Source organism: Lonchura striata, chromosome 6 (assembly GCF_050655825.1).
Source record: "Lonchura striata isolate lonStrDom1 chromosome 6, ASM5065582v1, whole genome shotgun sequence".
NCBI lineage: Eukaryota > Metazoa > Chordata > Aves > Passeriformes > Estrildidae > Lonchura > Lonchura striata.
The window spans coordinates 21286759-21306157 of NC_140708.1; the positions used below are offsets into that span (position 1 = coordinate 21286759).

At 41.9% G+C, this 19399-nt stretch overlaps 1 protein-coding gene across 50 annotated transcripts in view; it reads left to right on the forward strand.

Annotated features, from left to right (window-relative positions):
* SORBS1 (sorbin and SH3 domain containing 1) overlaps nt 1-19399 on the forward strand; it is a 208571-nt gene that overhangs the window by 122928 nt on the left and 66244 nt on the right. For 20 of the 50 annotated variants that reach the window (XM_085583523.1, XM_085583545.1, XM_085583526.1 and 17 more), the window contains exon 1: nt 4113-12357. In XM_085583523.1, coding sequence (XP_085439649.1) covers nt 12326-12357 — 32 coding nt within the window. In that variant the 5' untranslated portion in view covers nt 4113-12325. The other 30 variants (XM_085583534.1, XM_085583538.1, XM_085583535.1 and 27 more) reach the window with 7 other exon arrangements.

Below are 19399 nucleotides of genomic sequence, written 5' to 3' on the forward strand. Positions count from 1 at the left end.
ATAGATCAGCTTAGTTTGTTATCACTGGTTGCTCAGTTTATCTTGGTGGATTTAGCCTTCTGTGGATTATGAAGTGCTCACTTGGACACCTCTGCTATGAGCACTGTAGGGAGCTGTAAGCTCCAGCAGGTGGGACAGTGACAAGCAGTTTTCAGTAAAAATGCTTTCAAAAGGTATTTGTGCGTTTTCAGCCTTGGAGGCAGTATAGACCATGGAAAGAGCATTGTGCTAGGAAAGCTGGAGTCACAGTTTCTTCTTGGCACAGGTCAAATCACTCCTCATCCATGCATCTTTTTCCCCTTCATGTGTCTTGTCCATTTACATTCCTTGAAAAGGGACTGCCTGTTCTTATGTGGACAATGGCAAAGATAATGTTTTTATCCTACTAGTCTTACAGAGCTACTTGGATTTGTAGTTTTCTACATGGCCTTTAGATCTGGGTATTGTTTGTTGATCTTAGTTTCCAGCTCCTTGCTTTTCCATTGCAAATCTGGTCTCACACTGATGTGTTTGATTATATTTTCATGGCCATTGTACTTGCTTTGATTTTTGCAGCTCAGTGCCCAAAGCACAGGGTGCTGTACAAACAACATGATGAAGTCAAGCAGGGTCAGGCCTTTTCTCTTTTTACCTTGAAAACAATGTGATACTCCTATGTTTCTTTTGCTTGGCACCTCCAGTTCTTGAACTGGAGGCACTGTGTGTGCGTGCTGCCCTCCTGTTGTGTTCAGGTGTGAGATCACTTGGAGAGTTTTTCCATTGCTGCCTAAGGGGTACTGGAAGCTGAGCTGTCTGCTTGGTTCTCTGTGAGCTCAGGCTGTGAAGTGTGGAAAATTACTGCAAGAATAGCAGCATGCTGAGCTGATGCTTGTGGCTACAGTGGGTTAGTTGGGACTAGGTGTCCTTATCAGGGCTTGTAAGTATATTCATAGGTTTGTCCTTCTGGATCATGTCTGGCCACTGTCTTCAACAAGAAATTTTCTCCTGTTTCTCACCTGTCCTTTTTGCTTTTGGCAGCATTCCTTCCTCCATAGGGATGTGGTTTGAGTGTGGCCTGTGTCCAACTCTTTTAAGATGTGCCTGGCTATTGATCTGAAAAAAGGAGAAGCAAAAGAGCTTGATCCTGCACTACCATCGTATTGTCAGCCAGTGTATCATTCCTTAGCATGGAATAAAACAGCCTCCAGAAACATGTGTAAAACTGTAGACCTTACTACTTTTGTACTTTAGTCTCATCCCCATGCTGTTGCTGCTATTCCTTTCCCATGTCATTCTGAAAAGCCTCTTAGACCAGGTTTAGGTACCAGGACAGACTGGGGCTGTTGCTCAATGCATCAGAGCTACACAATCTGCAGTTTACACTAAGCCACAGTGATTTATTTGTCTTTAAACTCAAAATGTGTCTAGAGTTAGGGAAACCCTTAGTTATAAAAATTTAAGGGGAAAAAAAGAAGAAAATTCAAAATTCTGCAGGGAAACCTCTTTACTAGCAGTGTGGTGAGATTTTGGTTTTGTTTGGTTTTGTGGGTTTTTTTTTGTTTTCTCTCCATTTGCTTGATTTTCTCACCTGCTGCATTCATTCAAAGTTTCTGTGTGGAACTTGCTTTTTGTAGCTCACTGAGCAGCTCAGTTACCATTGGTGCCAGTTGCTGGCTTCTTAGGCAGGCACTATCCAAGTACTTCTTGTATTATTAGAAACTCTTTCATCAGACTTTGCTTCTCTGGTGGAAATCAAACACTTAGATAAAACAGCACACAGCTGACTACTAACAGAAGTAAAATTAAAACATGTTGAAAACTTCTTGGTATGGTGTCCTTTCTCCCTGACACTCTCAGCTCCCTAATTTTGCTGCCATTGACAGAAAGTGAAGTACTCCCACACCAGTGGGTATAAACTGAATCTTTCAGTGAGTCCTGCATAGATTTCTCAGCGAAAATATCTTCTTATGGTCCTCCTGGAGGAGCTAAAGGGGGCAGGCATATTTCCAAGGGGAAAGTTTGAATGCTTCAGTGCTATTTCTAGACTGGGGCACAGACCAATCATAACCTTCCTCTGTATTCTCTTGTCTTGCTGAGCTCCCTGGCTATGTGCTGGGTTAGAGCCTTACTTGTAACAATTCTCAGCACCAGAGAAGTTTCTGTCGTTTGGATTTTGTGCCATTTACTCTCTTCTCCCACTTTCAATCTTGCTCTTAGTCATTGTGATAGCAGTTCTCTGCTTTGGGCAGCGTTTGGTAGCTGGGACTTTGGCCAGCTTCAGCCTTTTGCCAACTCACAAGGACAAGGCAGGCTGGGAAAGCAAACAAACTGCAGTTAATGCCAACAGGGCAGCTTCTTGTGTTGCAGGAAAACCAGGCTTGTCCTTGTCCCTGGAATATTAACTCTCTCTTGGTGTATGCTCTGGACATCTTTATAGGAAAATTTCTTTCCAGTACTAGCTATAAGCCTTTCAAATGTGTGTCCTTTCGCTGATCCCTTTTTACTTGTTGGAGATGGAGAAACTATTAGACCATCTTCAACAGAAAACTCTAATTTGTTTCAGCTTGTGTTTTCCTAGGATTCTTCTAGTTTTGTTGAAAAACTATCCTGGTTCTTCTAGACTCATTGCTTGAGATCTTCCTGGGTCTTGAAAGAAGTCTTGAGGCTTGTAAAAAAATCGTAGTATTGGAGCTCCGTAAGCATGGTCTGAGATGGTTCCTGTGCAAGGTCCTTGATACTCCTTATGTGTGCTTTTATCTCTATGCATCACCTTCTGCTTTCTCTGTGTCATGTTTTTGCCCCGTGTGCACTGCCATGAGAATCTATCTGGTGAGGCTTACTGGCTTACAGGCTGATTGTACAAGGCCCTTGGAGGTCCTGGTCCTGCATTGCTTGTTGAAAGAAATGTGACTTCACTCCCCTCAGAGCTGAATAAAACACGTATAAGGATTTGTTCAGTCATCCAGCACAGGCATCAAACTTTGCTAGTTGGTCTCCTCAACCTCTTCTCAAAGTTCTTGAATACAGAAAAGTATGAGGTGTAGTATAGAAAAAAGTTGCACTGCCCTCTGGAAGAACCCCTCTGTCCACTCAATATAGAGGGAGGTCAGGGTGACTGGCTGACTAGGAAAGCCTGATAAATGACATGATTAAGGATGAGGGGTGTCAATACTTAGAATGTGTCAAACTGCAGAGGCATCTCGCTACAGCAGACTGCTGTTAATGTTAGTGAGTCAAACAATAAGGGTGCACAGGCATCTATCATATCTATGTCAGATATTACCATTTAGACTTAACATTAGACTGGAGTTAAATAATTTCATTTAGTAAGCATCAATGAATGCAAAAAAGCATTAGATTTTTCAGTTTGAATTCTGCCTCTATGTCTGTCTAGGTGTATATCATAACTAAGGAATTCGTCTGAATACAACCTAATGTGTGTGTTTCTTAATATACATTTACTATCTAGCCTTTCTTCTTCATTGTGGTGAGTTGCATTTCATGGTTGTTGTTATCCCTAGTTCCCAACCCAGGCCCTGTACCAGACAAGCCTATTCACACATAGATAGGAATAGCAGCATAGATGTGTGTTTACTTCTTCTTTTTGTAGTTTGCAAACTAGTATACTAAATGAAGCTGAAATCAACAGTGATTTACATTGGCAAACAGACTGTAGGTTGTAAGGAGGTGTGAATATTTGTGCTATTCAGCTTTCCTTGCTGCTTGAGGGGGAATCTCTAACTGAAACAAAGGAAAATGGTTGTGATTTCAGCCTTCCCTGGAGACAACCATAAATATTGGCTCTCATACAGAGGATGCTAGGATGCAGATCTGGGCAGATTGATGATTGTACTATGCTATGCTTCCTGCATGGTGAGCAGAGGTAATTGTTTCATATAAAAGTAGCATTATTTCTATTACTTACTTATTGCTTTGGTACAGCCTTCTCTGTAGGTGTGTTGGACAGCAGGACTAATGGCACTAATAAGCATTTTCTTTCTCTTTCACTTTTCTAGGTATGAGCTGTTATGTAGCATTTGCATGTAAAGAGAAGACAGAGTACAAGTCATTGTCAGAAGATCCTGTCCTAAGCTGGGTCTGAAAGTTCATCCAGCTGACTGATGTGAGTAACCTGAAAGGGAGGGGAAGGAGCACATTACTGGGATCCTTCATCCTGACTTCAGGCACCAAAATCACAGCTGTCTCTATCACTTGTAGTGAAGGAGTTTTCATCCTAGCAGCAGCCTACCTAGGTTGTGCAGCAGAAAGCTATATGGTGGCAACAGTACCCCTGTATTACAGAAGCTTTTTTTGGTATGTGAGCCAGTCAAAAGCTCCAGTTCTTGAAAGACAATCTCCAAATGCTATTTTTGTGGTGATTCATGGATGCATTAGAAAAAATGTAGTCCCAGAAATAATTAAATTCACCTTTGCCACCATCAGATGTGTTCCTATCTGTGTTTGTGTCATAATCTTTACTATCTACTTTTGTTACATCCTCCTTGTTTGTTATCTGCATTTGTGACATCCTTTTTGTTTGTTTTGATGCTACTGCTAGTAAATATTCTGTGCCTTATTCCAGGTCAGAAACAGATGGAGTTGGTGGGATTTTGGAATTTCCCTTTAGGACGGCTATTCTAGGGAGTCTGTGATCAGGAGGGCAAAGGTCAAAACAGCAGTTACCAAAGACTGAATTTCTGGCTTTACAGAAATTACACATACAATTCTTTTTGGCTACTTCTTTCTTTACCTGGTTTTGTCTCTATGCCAGAGTCACATCCATACTGACATTATGGTTCTCAAGGGTTGCTTATGTCTATTCCCTTTGGGGATACACAGTCCCCTGGTTTCCTTTGGGGCTGCATCAGTTTCTTTCATGCTGAACATACAGAGGCTGTTGTTAGCTGGTGGTGCTGTCTTTTATGAATTACTTCTCTCTGAGGAATTAAAGTTTAAGCTGTTGGAGAGGAAGCTGGAGAAACTTTTGGGGTGTATGAAGCCAAATTTTATGTCATTCTCCTACTACTGCCTAATGAGCAAAATCACACTGACCCCACAGCTGAACTGGCACAATGGGCTGTTTCACACTTGGCCTGAATGTGAGCCTGTACTTTAGCTGCAAAAGGGATGGAAGCTCCTTCCCCTCAGTTTGACTGCTTTAGAGGGAAGGGAATGTGATATTTGGTTTTCTTCCAGGCAGAAATTCACAGTTAGGCATTGATCTGGAAAAAGAACATCTCCAAGAAGCCGTGATTCTCATAGACATGCCTGGGAGTCACTGTGCCTCGTGCTTGTGCTATGGCTGACCTGTGTCATCAGCCAAGTGATGACATCTGAATTTCTTTCTTCCCTAATTTGTGATGCCTGCTTAGTCCTACTGGCTGTCATGTGGCATCAAGGCATAGCACATCTGTTCTTCAGCGAGTTCATAGCATTGAGTACCAGGGCCTGAATAGCCCATATGGGAGTTTAAATGAGAACAACTTACTCTTTAGCCCCTATTTCAGCTTAGGTGGAGCCCTAAATGGACCTTTTTACATTATCTTTTTTATATGAGAGAAAAATGAATGCTACATCAATGCAGTATGCATTGATCTGCAATGCAAAACAGTTCCAGGCCTCTCAAGATAGACAAAAGGCACAGAAGGGGAAGGAAAATATGTAGTCAGTGCACCAGGAAACAAAGCTAATCTTTGAAAGGACAGTGGATATATATTGACTGACTCTTTTGTTGTCATAGGTAAGGGCATCAAAGCGTGGAAAGTGCTACAGTAGGTCCAAGGCTCAATAACTGAGAAAAAGTGCCCTTAGTGTATGCACAGAACTTTTGGAGAGTTGCTAAAGAGTTAAAGATATTCTTACTAATGGCCAGATTTCCCAGAGCCTGCTGGTCAATAGCTGCTGCTTTATTCAGTTCTGGAATTTGTTGCTTTGGGTGAATGCTGAAGGTTATTCAGACAAGCTGCTGTAAGGTGTAACAAGTCTTCTTTCACACCTTTCCCTCGGGTCAGAGCAGAATGTCTTCTAGAGGAAGGTGTTGCCCAGAATGTAATTTTGGTTTCAGCTGGTTGATCACACCACCTCCACACTGGCTCTGCCCATCAGAGACTGTAATAGATGTTTAAATGATGTAGCACTGTGCCAGAAACCAGAGCAGTAACAGTGAGAGTGAATTTAAAGAAATCAGGGAAATGGAGTTATCATTTGTTCCATTGAATTTTTGGGAACAGATGGAGCATTGATGAGGCAGAGATTCTGGAAGGGACAGTGTGTTTCAAACGTTTTCCTTGATGTCTTCCCAATCTGCTCATACATTCATAGTTCCTGCCTGTTTGGCACAGGGCAGTTAGTTTAGGATGAGAAAATTTCAACAGCCCCGACTTCCAGAGGTGGATGTTCCCCAAGGCTTATTTAGCTGTGTTTTTTGGGCTATGGAACTTTTGATACAAAGGGCTGTGGGAGCAGCTCATGGCCTGATGGGCAATGTCTTTGTTTACTTCATTCCAAGTCCCTGAAGTGAAGGATCTGGTCTTTCTGGACAGAGACAATGACCCCAGAGCATCTTAACTGATGCTGATCCTATTAGGAGCAGTCCTGTCTCTTCTGGATGGCCAATGTGTTTTCTTTGGGGTTTTGCTTTTCTTTTTTTTTTTCTTAAATCTGGTTAGAGGCCAAGAAGAATCTAATCAAAGCCCAGCAGTGCACTGAGCAGCAGTCATTATCATTATTTAGTCATCCAGTTGCTGTTTCTTTGCTGTGACAAGAAATGTTTGTGTTGTTGGCAGCAGGGGGATGAGGGAAGATCAGCTTTTCTCTTCTTCCTCTTGGAGAGGTTTAAGCACTTTTCCTCTCAATGCATGTGTACCAAAGTGTTGCTCTTTGAAGACAGATGTAAACTAAGGCCTTCAAAACTCTGTGTCAGCCACAGTTTATGGGAGAGAAATCAAAAAGATGGGGAAATTTAAACCATCATTAATTCCTAAAGGAAATTACTTTCAGCTGTGAACTGTGAAATATGATTACTCTCTTATTAGCTTTCGTAGTTACAAGTGTAACTGGCCAGCCGGCCAAGTTAGAATCTAAATTTCTCCTCAGCCTGGTGTTTTGGGCTGGATTTTTGCTTATTAGTGACACACACATCAAATACATTTGACAGAACTGCTGGGACTTAGTTGCCCAGGCATGTCTACTGGAAGACATTTTGCTTCTTTTGGCTCTGTAGGTCTGTTCCTGGAGAACAGAGGATCAGCTGTGGGTAGCCTGATTTGATATTTGTTTGTCTTTAGCACTTAGGGTGCAGGAAAAAGCATTGCAAGAAAATACTGAGATGGAGAGAGAGCACAGTTTAAATTTTCTTTTCTGCTTCTACAAGTTCCCTTCTTTACTGCACTTCTGTATCTCCTTTTTTACTCTTAGCAACTTAGCAAATCACTGTCATTGGAAGAGGCAGTAAACTCAGGTGCTGGCACAGACATTATGCTAGTATCTGAGTATTTTGGATCTAAAGAAAAATGAGAGAATTTCGCAAAACTCAATTTCTTTCTGTGTCATATAGGAGGTGATTTTTTTTTGTCCTCACAGTACCTTAAGGTTCATTTAAGCTCTATAGCACAAAGGTTAAGAGCAGTGGTAAACAGATGGTGCCTTTACAGAAGCTTTTAATGTTAATTGGGGTGTGTTCTGTTGCCTTCACAGTCAACAGTGCCTTTCATTGACTGAGGTACTGGTTGGATCAGTAAGCATGGCTCTGGCCTAAACTAAACTTAGGAAGTGCCTTTGTCCTTTTGTAGTAGAGGAACACAAGCCTGGGTTCTCCTGCTGCAAGCAATCTCGTGATCATTGAGTATAATCCTTGTGTCCCAACACCCCAGTTTGGCACATATGGCACAAATCCTAGCATGCAGGTTTTGCTTCCATTTTGCCTGAGACTATGTGGGAGCAGAGGGTACAAAGGGCTGGAGATGCTTATGTGTAGGTCAGGATGCATGCTTTGTCAGTCACATTCTGTAACATTCTGCCATTCATTTCCTAGGACTTTCCTTAGAGTAAACATAACTGAGCTCCAAGTTTTTCCCTTATAGTGTTGCAGTTAGCAGGTCCTGAATTCCACAAAATTGCTTGGACCAGGATCAGCAGCTATTCTAGGAAGAGGAGCAAAGTTATACTTTCTTTTATGCATGGGAGTTACAATAGGTCAGTAAGAGCTGGATAAAATGTTCTACTCAGGTGCCTGCTAAACAGCTGATCGCTCCTTGCTTGTGCTGGTGTAAGAGAGTCTGTCCACCTCCCGTGGAGTTCTTCAGTCAGAAGGCAACAGCAGCAGGTGCCATGCCTCTCACTGAAGTTTCCCTTAAGATGCTGTAGACCCTGAGTGCAGGTAAACTGTGATCCAACCAGGTGGAATTTAATTCCGTTTTAAATGGGACATCACCAATCTCCAGTACAGCCCTAATTTTCAACAGCCAAAAGGGACACTAGGACAGTTCTTCAATCTTCAACAAGGAAGACAAATTTTGCATTTGCTTTTTTCAGCTATTTGAGAAAATTTTTTAGGACTTTGTTTTATATTATCTGCTATTCTCTCTCTATGCTTAGCAGGTTATGTGCTTTCACTGGATTGGTACTTACCTTGTTTTTACAAGGACCTCTTGCTGCCCCTTGTGTCCTGAAGACATGCTCCTACTGACAGATTAAATTCCTATCTAGAGCTCCTAAAAGACCTGTATACATCTTTGCAAGGAATTTGTCTCAGTCTCTGGTGGCAGTCTGAACCCCTCATGCCATGCAGACTCAGCTGGAAGCACTTCCCCAGTCCTTGTGCAGCTGGAGGGATCAGGGGCAGCCTGGCAGATTGTAGGGGTGCTGATGACGGTGTTTTGTTCTGCGGCACTGCTGCTTCCCTTGCATTTCAGCTGGGCAGGACTGAGCTGCAGAATTCAGGCTCAGGGCAAGGGGGTCCATGTGTTGGGAGCTTTGGGGCAAGGTGGGGCTCATCTTTTATAGCAGGGAGGGTGCTGTCATACTGTCCTAACCACAATCTGGGTGGCTGTTTTGTAACAAAGCAGGGCAAGGATGTTGGGTGAATGAGTTTGTGCTCATTGACAGTACTGGGTGGAACTCTGGCAGCAACGTGTTATTTTGGCTGAGTTTTGTTTTGCAATTCAAACCCTGGAACTGAACTAAAAGCACTCTAGCATGATGTAAGTTTGCTTGCCTTCCTCCTCCATCTGAAGAATTAAGTAACTTTAGTCACTCTTGTTTAGCATTTCCCAGATCTGTCAAAAGTACCTCCTTTTCTAAACTGTATGTCACTGCACCTCTGCCTTTTTCTGGTAGCTGGAAAGCCTAGTACCATAGCATATTGGGGTGGCATAAAAGAACCAGTATAGCTGTGTGATATTTACCAAAATAAAAAAAAAACTGCATGGATTGGGTAACAAAACTTTCCAGGGTAGCTTATAACTGGTAAAATTAGTCCCTCTGGTGAAAGCAGGTTTGTCCAGTGGCTACAAGAGCAGGCATCCAGAATATCCTAAAAACCAGCATCTACTTCTGTTATGCCAGACTTCCTTTGTTGAGAAAATTAATTTGTTCCTTTTTGCTGTTTCCTTCCGCCACTATGGTGAAGTTATCTTTCACAAAGACATGGTATTATGGGGTAAAACACAGCAGAGATTGTGCAGCAGCAGATGCCAGGAAAACTGTAGTGTGCAATACATTAGTACAGTGGGTTGATGGTAAAATATTGACACTTCATAATGCTTTTTATCGTGCACTCAAGGTTTACTTTAGAAACAACCAAGCTTTGTGGCCCTGCAGCTAGACAAAGCTTGCTGATCTTCATCCAGTTGGAATTCTGTGAAAATTCTATTTTCCATTCAAGTAGTGGTTTGTAACTGATACTCCTCCCTACTTGCCACGTGGTTTGAAGGTTCTCTAAGGTAGTTTCTGCAAAGACCAGGAATGTTTCAAACCCCATTTTGATCTGACCATCCTGACTTCGGACTTCACCCAACTTCTGGATTTTTCCTTATTTTGCCTCTCCCTAGGTGCCATGGTTTCATTCACTAGCTGTTATTTTTACAGTATTTTTTTTAATCACTCTCACTTTTGTTACCTGAAGACAAAATATCCGGGGCTTATTTATAAACCCCTGCTACACAGTAAATACAGCTTCCAACTGACCTGCTCTCATGTGGTCCAGGCTTCACAACAGACATGAAGGATATCAAGGAGGTTGTCTTTGGGTTGTGAGGGGTAGCTCCTGTTGCATACGGTGTAAAGTGTGTTTCATGTTGTGTAAATAAGTATGTTTCAAATAATTGGATCTGGCAATGTCTGTACAGCTTACTATGGAGAATGTGGGGGTTTTTGTTGGCTTTTCTGATTTGTTTTTGAGAGCCACATGGCTTTAGGTTTTTTGTTTGGTTGATTGGTTTGCATTTTTTTTGTAAATAAGAGAGTAGGATCTAGCCACTCAAAGCATATATATTATTTTCCATCACCTTTATTCTGGCTGTTGATTGTCTGAAATGACCCTCTTCCTCCTCCACCCAAACCAAACACGCCTCAAATGTAAAGGGACTAGAACCTAAACCTAGATCCAGGCCTGAGTTTTGCTAATAGTGTCCGGTATCTGCTGTGGTAGATGTAATCAAAAGCCCAGAAGCTCCCCAACATTAGTCTTTGGGATGTGGTAGTAAATGAAGGCTCCAGAGCCCTTTGTTTGCTCTAATTAGAACTACCACTGCCATGTTCACACTGAGGTTTGGGATTGGTCTTAAATAAAGTAAAATAGAGCAGCCCTTTTTGTCCCCTTAGCCAATATACCAAGTCACAGTTATGCCCATTTTGGTTCACAATGAAATGCTTCATTTGGTGTGAGGTAAGTACTGGGATGCAAAAGGAGGTATTGGGGAGGAAAAAGGAGATCTTATGTTGCTGACTGAACCTGAGTCAGTACTTGACAGAGGATCAGTATGGGTTTGTATGTGTAGGTATTTGTTCTGTGTCCTTTGCTAACATTTTACTGAAAGAATCAGTAGTGTAAGCTTTGACCTACAGAATCAGTTTTGCTCCTATGTCCTTCTGCAATCAGCAACTCTTGCCATCTGTGTTGCTTTCTAGGTCTCCTTTGAATGCTGAGATGCTCATCTTGCAATAATTTTCAGTACATTTTATCAGTCTGTAAGTTTGGCAGCAGATCAATGCCTGTACGTGTGTATTTGAGGAATCAAAATTCAGGGACAGGCTGCAAATAGAGACACAGTGGAGTGTCAGTCATGAAAGCCAGTGCTGGTGACAAAAGATAGTACCAAGAGGCTTAGGGGCCTCCTTCAAATTATTTCCACTATTAAATTACCACTTGGTCTTGCTTGAGCCATCCTCCACTGTCTGAGTTGAGGAAGTCTTTGTCCCAGTTGTTTGTGTTGTAGACATTGGCTGTGGAAAGAAGGGTGATCCTGTGCTGCAGTTTGCCTTACTCACTAACAGGCTGCCCAGGCTTGAGCATGTGAGATACCCTCACTCTTCTAAAAGCTGGCATCACCTCCACTCCAGGGCAAGTTTTAGGTTGCCAAGCTGCACTGTGGTGGGGGCACTCCACTCTAGGGACACCCTGGTACTGCTGATGGCTCAGAAAGTTTTTTGATGCCTGTTACAATGCTAAAGGAGTGGGCATATAATATGTAATAGCCATACAAGCAGTTTGTTTCCTCGTGTGTTATGTCAGGTATTTATGCTACAAATCTCAATTGCCTAGAGCAGAAACTTTATCTGCCCCTTCAGCTCCTAGCCATTGAAATAGGATCTGCCATGTCCAGTGCTAATGAAAATTTTCCTTCCTTGACAAGTGGATGCTGCCTGATTAAACAAGAACAACAACAACAACAACAACAAAAAAAACCAACAGAAAAGTGCTTTTTCAAATACTTTCCCTGTAATTTAACATCCCTTCAAGGTCTTTCTGTCACTTCTCAAGTGCATCCCATACCAATGCTACCCTGGAGTGTCACCTCCAACGTTTTTCTCTTTCCCTTCCCCAGCTCCAGAGCTGCAGGAAGAGACCGTGTCCTTCGTGATGACAGTGGCAGGGGAGTGACAGGCAGGCTGGGTGGGGGTGGCCATTGGTGAGCAAGCCTAGTGACAGGATGGGGTGACTAAGAACCAGCTGGCTAATTAAAGCACAGCAGTAGGAGGAGCAAAGTATTTAAGGGTGCCAGAGAGAAAGAGAGATGTCTTCACAAATTTCTTACACTTCAGCAGCCAAGTGACTGGGCAACACAGTGAAAGGTTTTTTTTTAACTCTTTCGTGCCTCTCATGGAGTGAAATCAAGACACTAAGAAAATGGCCCCATTGACTGAAAAGCCTGAATCGAGGTAAGGACACTCGTATGGTTTTTAGTCACATCTACTTCTGCTAGACGTGCTGTGAGCTGAACTCCTAGGACTTTATATGACTCTTGCATATGCAAATATACACTGAGTGGGTAGGTCTGGTGGGCAGTGCACAGGGATTTTCAGAATGCTGCTTTCATTTGGATAGGTATTTCCGGTTGCTGATTGAAAAGAGGCAATGTCAGGGTAGTCATTACATGGGTTTGTGTTCTCATTAAGGGAAATGGGCATATACTTGCCTCCTTACCCTAATGATCTTTCTCCTAATTATTTTTATGGGAAGGAGAAATTGAAAGGAGTTCTTGAATACGGATTCTGAGGCAGTTACTTAAGAGGAAAATGAAGATAATGGATGTGGAATTCTCAGCAGTATATGAATTTGTCACCTGAGGCAGAAGGAGTCAAGGGAAGTAAAGATGAGGACTGGCTTCTGGAATGTAACTTTCTGCTATTTCTGGAGATACTTGGAATGTCAGACTGTTGTTTCAGTCATCAGTTTGATTTTCTGCAAGTGTTTTCCGTAGTGTGTAGAGCAGCAGTCACTTCCTTCTGGCATGTAGGTGACTCTGGAGGCAGCATAGTCCATCAGGACTAGCAAGCCAGTGCTCCAGCCTGAATTCCCTGGCAGGCACAAGTTTGCTGTCTGGCCTTGGACATGTGACAGTGGCCAGCCTTCTGAGTTTTGCTGAGACCATTTTGTGTCTAATATCCAGGGAGATGAATTAGTCCCGTGGATATTTTGCTAGCGTAGCACTGCTTCCAGGTTGGAAAAGGCTAAAGAAAAATGACCTTGTCTCATCTCAGCTTGCTTCCAACTAGGCTTGTCAGACATGTGCTGGCAGTATTGTATGCCTGGCTCCGTGCATGCTTTGGTTAGAATAGCTCTGTGTGGTTCTCTGGAGGTTGTTGCAGTTGTTTGTAAAGGAGACCAACTCTCAAACTGATTTTTCTTATTTTGAAGCTATAAAAAGCAACCTGTAAGACTGATACTTATAAGGCCCTGTTATACTATGCCAGATCAGCTAGTTTTGAATGTTGCATAGGATAGAGGCCCAATCTTCCATCTTGGTATAAAATAAGACTATTACCTATATGTATTGAAAATTATTAGCTGTTGCTTAGTGAGCGTTTCTTCAGAGCTTCAGAACAGCTAATGCTAGAAGAGGTTATAATTAACATTTGGTGTGGTTGCCACAGTGAGCACAGTGAGCAGTCATTCAGGCCTGCACAATTCCTCTGCCTTACACAACTGGAAATCTCAGGATGTGTCTGGAATGGTATAAGGTGGTCTGTAGCATTAAAGTATCTAGAGTATCTGGTTTATATCTCAAAGGTGCATCAGTCTTCTCTTTAATTTTTATGAAATGTTTGTAAACTGGATTTGAACTTTGAGACACTAGTCATTCTCTAATTAGTATTTCTACTTAATGCAGCTTCCTCTTATTTACTACTTTACTGTTTGAGAGTGTGTGATAAAGGTGAAGACAGCCTTTGTAGTCTTTGTTATACAAAATCATGCAGGCGAAGCTGCTGGATGTTGTTTAGATTATCTAATTGATTTGTATTTATAGAATGCCATTCACTGTAGTAAATGCAATGCAGTGTTTGTGTCCCTCAATCCTGCAGTCAGCTGAATGGATTCATTGTTATACATAATTAGGGCTTCTGGAATTTGGGTCTGTTTATTTACAGCAATTGTTCTGCTGAGGCCCAAGTGGCCCCATATCAGAGGTCTGCAGAGAGTTAGGTGCAGCACCCAGAGCACCCCAGCTGTGCAGCTCTTAAAAGTAGTCTCACAACAGCTTGAATTGAATGAATCCTCCATTTCTTCCAGCTGAAGTATAAAGCCAGCATCCTCTTGGCTAGGTGCGGTCATTGCAGATTGAAAGATTTTCCTTTTGCAACAAAGGTAAATCGGGTGTCATGGAACAAATTAACTCTTACCTGGAAATAAATTCCAGTTTTGGTAGTTGTGTGCTCCTTGCCCCAGTTCCTGTGTGAATCTTAGTAAAGTGTCCTGAACAGCCCCAAGTTGTGGTATACTGTTAAGTTGTTTACAGCCTTCCCTGGAGCTGGCAGCCTGAGATATGTGCCCAGTGAGCTCCCTTTTATAGGATGTACATTGGCTTGTTTGTAAAGTGTTTCCATCTATGTGATCATACATATTGCAGATAAATCTGAACAGAAATCTCAGCTTCTGCTGCTGTCAAGTGCTGTGCTTTGTGTCTTCTGCTAAAATGGAGATGAGATTTTATTTAAAATATCCTGGGAAATGTTTGTTTTCTTTCTGAAGTTTCAAAATGTTCATGTGAGTTGCTTGGGTGTGGCAGAAAGGCATTTGTTTCTTCAGCTGACACCCATGGGCCAGGGCTACTGTCACCATGTCTCAGCTGCCAAATATTAAAGACAGAGGGCAGTCATGACAGACTCAGGAGGAAGTCAAAGCCCAGTTACAGTGTATTTAGAGTCTGTTGTCAGGAGAAGAAATGTTTTTGGCTGAAAGGCAGGGATGTGGGCAGTTACTTATTCAGAGGGAACTGGTAGTAAACTGCATGCCGAGTCTGCTGTGAGCCAAACAACCTTCTGGATGGCTATTTTCCAACCTGGAGTCTGCAGCAGAGCAGGAGGTTGATGGCTCAAGCAAGAGCCACCTTTCATCCATACAGTCTTCCAGGTACAAGTCAGTGGTTTTTCATGAAGGTTTAGTGGCTAATATGAAATTATTCCAGGCTACTTCTTTGCAAGGATGTTCCTATAGACATCAAATCACTATCTGAACTAGAACTAGTCATAGAATTCATTTTAGTATACAGGTCAGAGTTAGAATGGACAAAAAGAGATTATTTACCTTTTCAACCTTGCTGTTCAGCTGTTGGGCATGTTGGCTGTAGGCTTTGCTCACTGGCTTTGTGATGTTAAGTGGAGTTTAGGCTTTGGCCTGCTGACTTTTTAAAGTCTTTCACTATTTGCCAGATTTTAATGAGATGGGTGACAGCATGCTGGCCAGTTTCTTTGGGAATGCAATTAGACTGATGAGGAAGACTCAGAGATGCAATTAATTTCTAAAAATGCATGCATGGCTGGGGGTGAGTGCAAGGAGGAAGACCTGATTAAACAGAAAAATTGTGTTGGTGCAAAACAATTTATCTGTAGCTGCTCATGAATATGATTTAGGTTGCAAATGAGAAACAGCATTCATGCCATAAGAAGAATGAGTTCTGGAGCAGGCTTCCAGGAAGAGCAGTGGAGGTGGGAAATTTTAGCAGTTTTAAGCTGGAATGTGAAGTGTTCTTGCACAGGGTTGTATGACACAGTTGCCTGCAATAGCATAGGAGTAGGTTGGATGACCCAGGAGATTCTTTTCTGCCCCCTGCTCCACAAGTGGTGACCTTGAACTGAGTCAACTCAGGTTGCAGTAAACTTTGTTTACTCTCAAGTTGATGACTTAGTTCAAAAGCATCTCGGAATTCTTAAAGCTGTATCTCCTAGTTTACATTTCCTATTTAACTTTTATTATTAAGAGAGGCACATTCCTTCTATATTGCACCGAAACTGCCACCTATGCCCCAGATAATTTAATTTTGCCCATTTGGAAGGCAACAGACACACACTATATTTAAAGAAAAAAAAGGAAAGTGGTACTGCATTTGAAATGTGCTGTGTTTGTTTATTGTAACAGCTGTAAGTTCAATTATTTATAAGAACACCTTATCCAAGCTGGTGTGTAGCGATGCCATTTGTTTCATTTAGTAAGCTTTCAGTGCTCTCTCTCTGCTGTCTTAACACTTGCTGAAGAGTGTGTTGAAGTTGTTGTCTTATACAGAATCGGTGTGATTATTCTATGTGCACTGCTTGCTTACTCATAGTCTTTTCATTGCTTATATTCTTAGAACCATAATGTCTTCTGAAGGAATGACAGGATGTTCTTTAACCCTTAAAATAAAAATGACAGGCAACATACTTCAGTGTTCCAGAATAAGAGAATAATGATAGTTGAAGAGAGAGCTGATTGCCTGGGTAAATCTGCCCTGCCTGCTGTATTCTAAGTTTTTTTTTTCTTGTCACGTTTTATATGATGCAAGGTGAGAAGTGCACAGGAGATGTGTTTTCCAGCAAGTTCCTTTAAGCAGAGAAATGTGCTGGTGGGAGGCACTGACTGCAGTGCAGCTCTTTGCCCACTTTCCAGATTTGAGACTCCATATTGGTGACATGGCTCATTGGAGAGGAGCATGGGCCAGGGACACTGATGGCATTGTGAGAAAGGGTCTGAGCCCAGGTGAAACAAATGAGTGCTGCCAGTGATGTGTAAGACCTGACCAGGTGAAAAGTAAATTTTGTGATTGCTAATCATCCTTTCAGTCTGAAAGCTTGCCATTTTTCTGATAGCCTCAACTCCTACTTTATACTAATAAAAATTAGAATTTGATTTTTCATTTAAATGCATCCACAAAACACTTAAAGCTCTTGTATTTAGAGAGAAAAATTTAAAAATATGAAAAACTTGAAAATGAGAAAAATAAAGGAGTCTACATCTCAGGAATATAAGGGACAAGCACAATAAATTTTGAATGTTCATCTCATGCCTGGCAATTGTTTTAAAATCCTATCTGAGTCACCGGAGCTGTCAGTAATAACAAGGGAAGAAAGGAAGTTACTTTTCCCCACACTCACATTAAACCACCAAAAATAACGACTGCCCACGACTCTTAGCTGAGATACCAGTGACCTAAGAGCATGTGTCCTTGCTGAGAACTATTAATGAGCTGTTTGTTACCCCCTGCCTTTGTAGGGGGAGTATTCAAACCTTTAGAGCATGTGAGATAATCCAGACAGGCTGTACAGAAGTGGTTGCCACTTATCTGCATTCCTCCTAAATAGGCTTCTGAGCACACTGCTCTCTTTTCCACACCAAGTAGGGAAGGGACTGCAGCCTTGGAGAAATGTGTTGGGGCTGAAAGGGAGGAAGGAAAAGTTAAACATCCGTCTAGAAGTAGGACTGAACTGGCAAGGAGTTGGTGGATGTTATGTATGGACATTGGCATGTTCAGGGCTACAGCTGCTGGTTTATACCCTGAGGAATTTGTTACCTTTCATTGTGTTTTGCATGTGTGCAGCTTTGAAGGCTTTGTTGCTATGTCTGTCACATTTCAGGAAAGGCACTAATTCCAGTCTGGCAAGGACACACTGGTTAGCTGGTTGGAGCAGGGAGCTGGAGGGAGACACATGGGGGTTTTGCTTTGGAGTACTTTTTCTACTAGTTTTCTTTTTTAATTTGCCTGATTTGGCAATAGGGACTTTTCAGTTTTTAACACTGATGTGAGTGACCTCATTCTTGATTCCCTTTGAAACACTCCTTTCTGAAGTGCTGCTGTGCATACTGTGTGTCTACAGGAACAGCTTGGCCATGTCTACAGAAAGTTTATGAGGGGAACTGGGAGCAACAAATTATTCCAGACCCACCTGTTTCCAGGGACAGCCTGTCTGCCAGCCTGGCAGGGACTGAGCTGCCTAAGGATGCACCATCCAAACGTCCAGAGCACGCTGACTTACAGCATGTGCCTTCCCAGCTCTTACAGGCCAATACTTGGCTGCACTGGCACTGTGGAGCCAGATGTGTTACCTGGCTGGACTGTCCATCTGATCCCAAGGCAGCCCTAGGACTGAGACAGGCCTAACAGGACTTCAGTTTGTGGTTTGGATCAGTTATGTGGAAGACAGGTAGAATAACTCTACAGCCCTGATGCAATAAGGTGACAAAGCATGCTCTCAACTCCAAACATGCACCACAATTTTGTTGACTTAAGCAGGAGTTATATCTACTTGTGTGCAGATTCTCAACTGATCAAAAACAGCTTTTAAATGGAGTTTCTGGAGTTAGACCAACACAGAGACTCGGGATTGGTTGCTCTACCCTGAGCATGCTGAATCCATTCTATGTAAGGGAAGTTGCACTAAGCGCGTCTTTGAGTGCTTGAAGGAAGCTGATTAGTTTCACAGAAAGTGAACATTGGATGCTTGTTATTTTAATTGAATTCTATAATTGCTAATAAGTGTGGGGATATGTGGAAAGTATTTTTTCCAGATCCAGTTTAAATCTGATGGGTTTGCACGTCTTCCATTTAATTTTAGCAATCTTCTTTAATTATCACTTTATATTTTTCCTCAAATCACTTGTTTGTGAAAAGTAATTTAATCTATTAATGCTAAATAATTATATTTCTTTTTGGTGTGAATTCTTTCCTAAATGCTTTTCTTAATGCAGTGAAGGTTAGTTGCTTCACACTGTAAGCAATGTCAAGATTTGAATCAAAAAGACATGACTGAAATCAGAGTTTTATGGCAGTTGTGATGTCACTGTTACCAAACAAATGAGACTTTTTAAAAGGGTGAAGCATGTGGTCATGAGTTTGATTGCTCAGATACTGCCATTGGGAAAGGAAGTGATGCTTTGGCATTGAAGGAGCAGCCCTGCCTTTACCCAGACATTACAGGCAGTAAATCCTATTTTCTCTCCTGAAAAGGTAATATATTGAACTATTTTTTTCCCCCACTCCTTTTAATCTTGCATACCAAAAGAAAGCACTTTAACCTCTTGGGGATGCTTGGAGTGGAAGAAATTCTCTGTTGACTTGCATGAAGCCCATGGGGAGGGCCAGTGCCGAGTTTAAACACCTGGGTATCAGCAACCTCCTCAGCTTCAGAAAGAGTTTGATCCTAAAGCTGAAATGAGATTTGCTGTAGTGTTGCCCCTTCTTGTGATTTTCTCCTGGCCCATGGAATGACTGTTTTTTATCCCAATAAGTTTAATATGTAACATTTTTGTATGTGTAGAAGAGCACAATATTGCTAAAAATCTCCTTAAGCTGGATAACATAGTTTTAGACTGTTTCTTTTTGGTTTGCTTGAACTAAGGTATCTTTCTGGAACGGAAACACACAAAGATCAGAAGGACCATTATTACTAAGTATGTTTGTCTACATTTTCAGTCTGTGTCAACCATTACTGTTTCAGGGACTCACTTCTA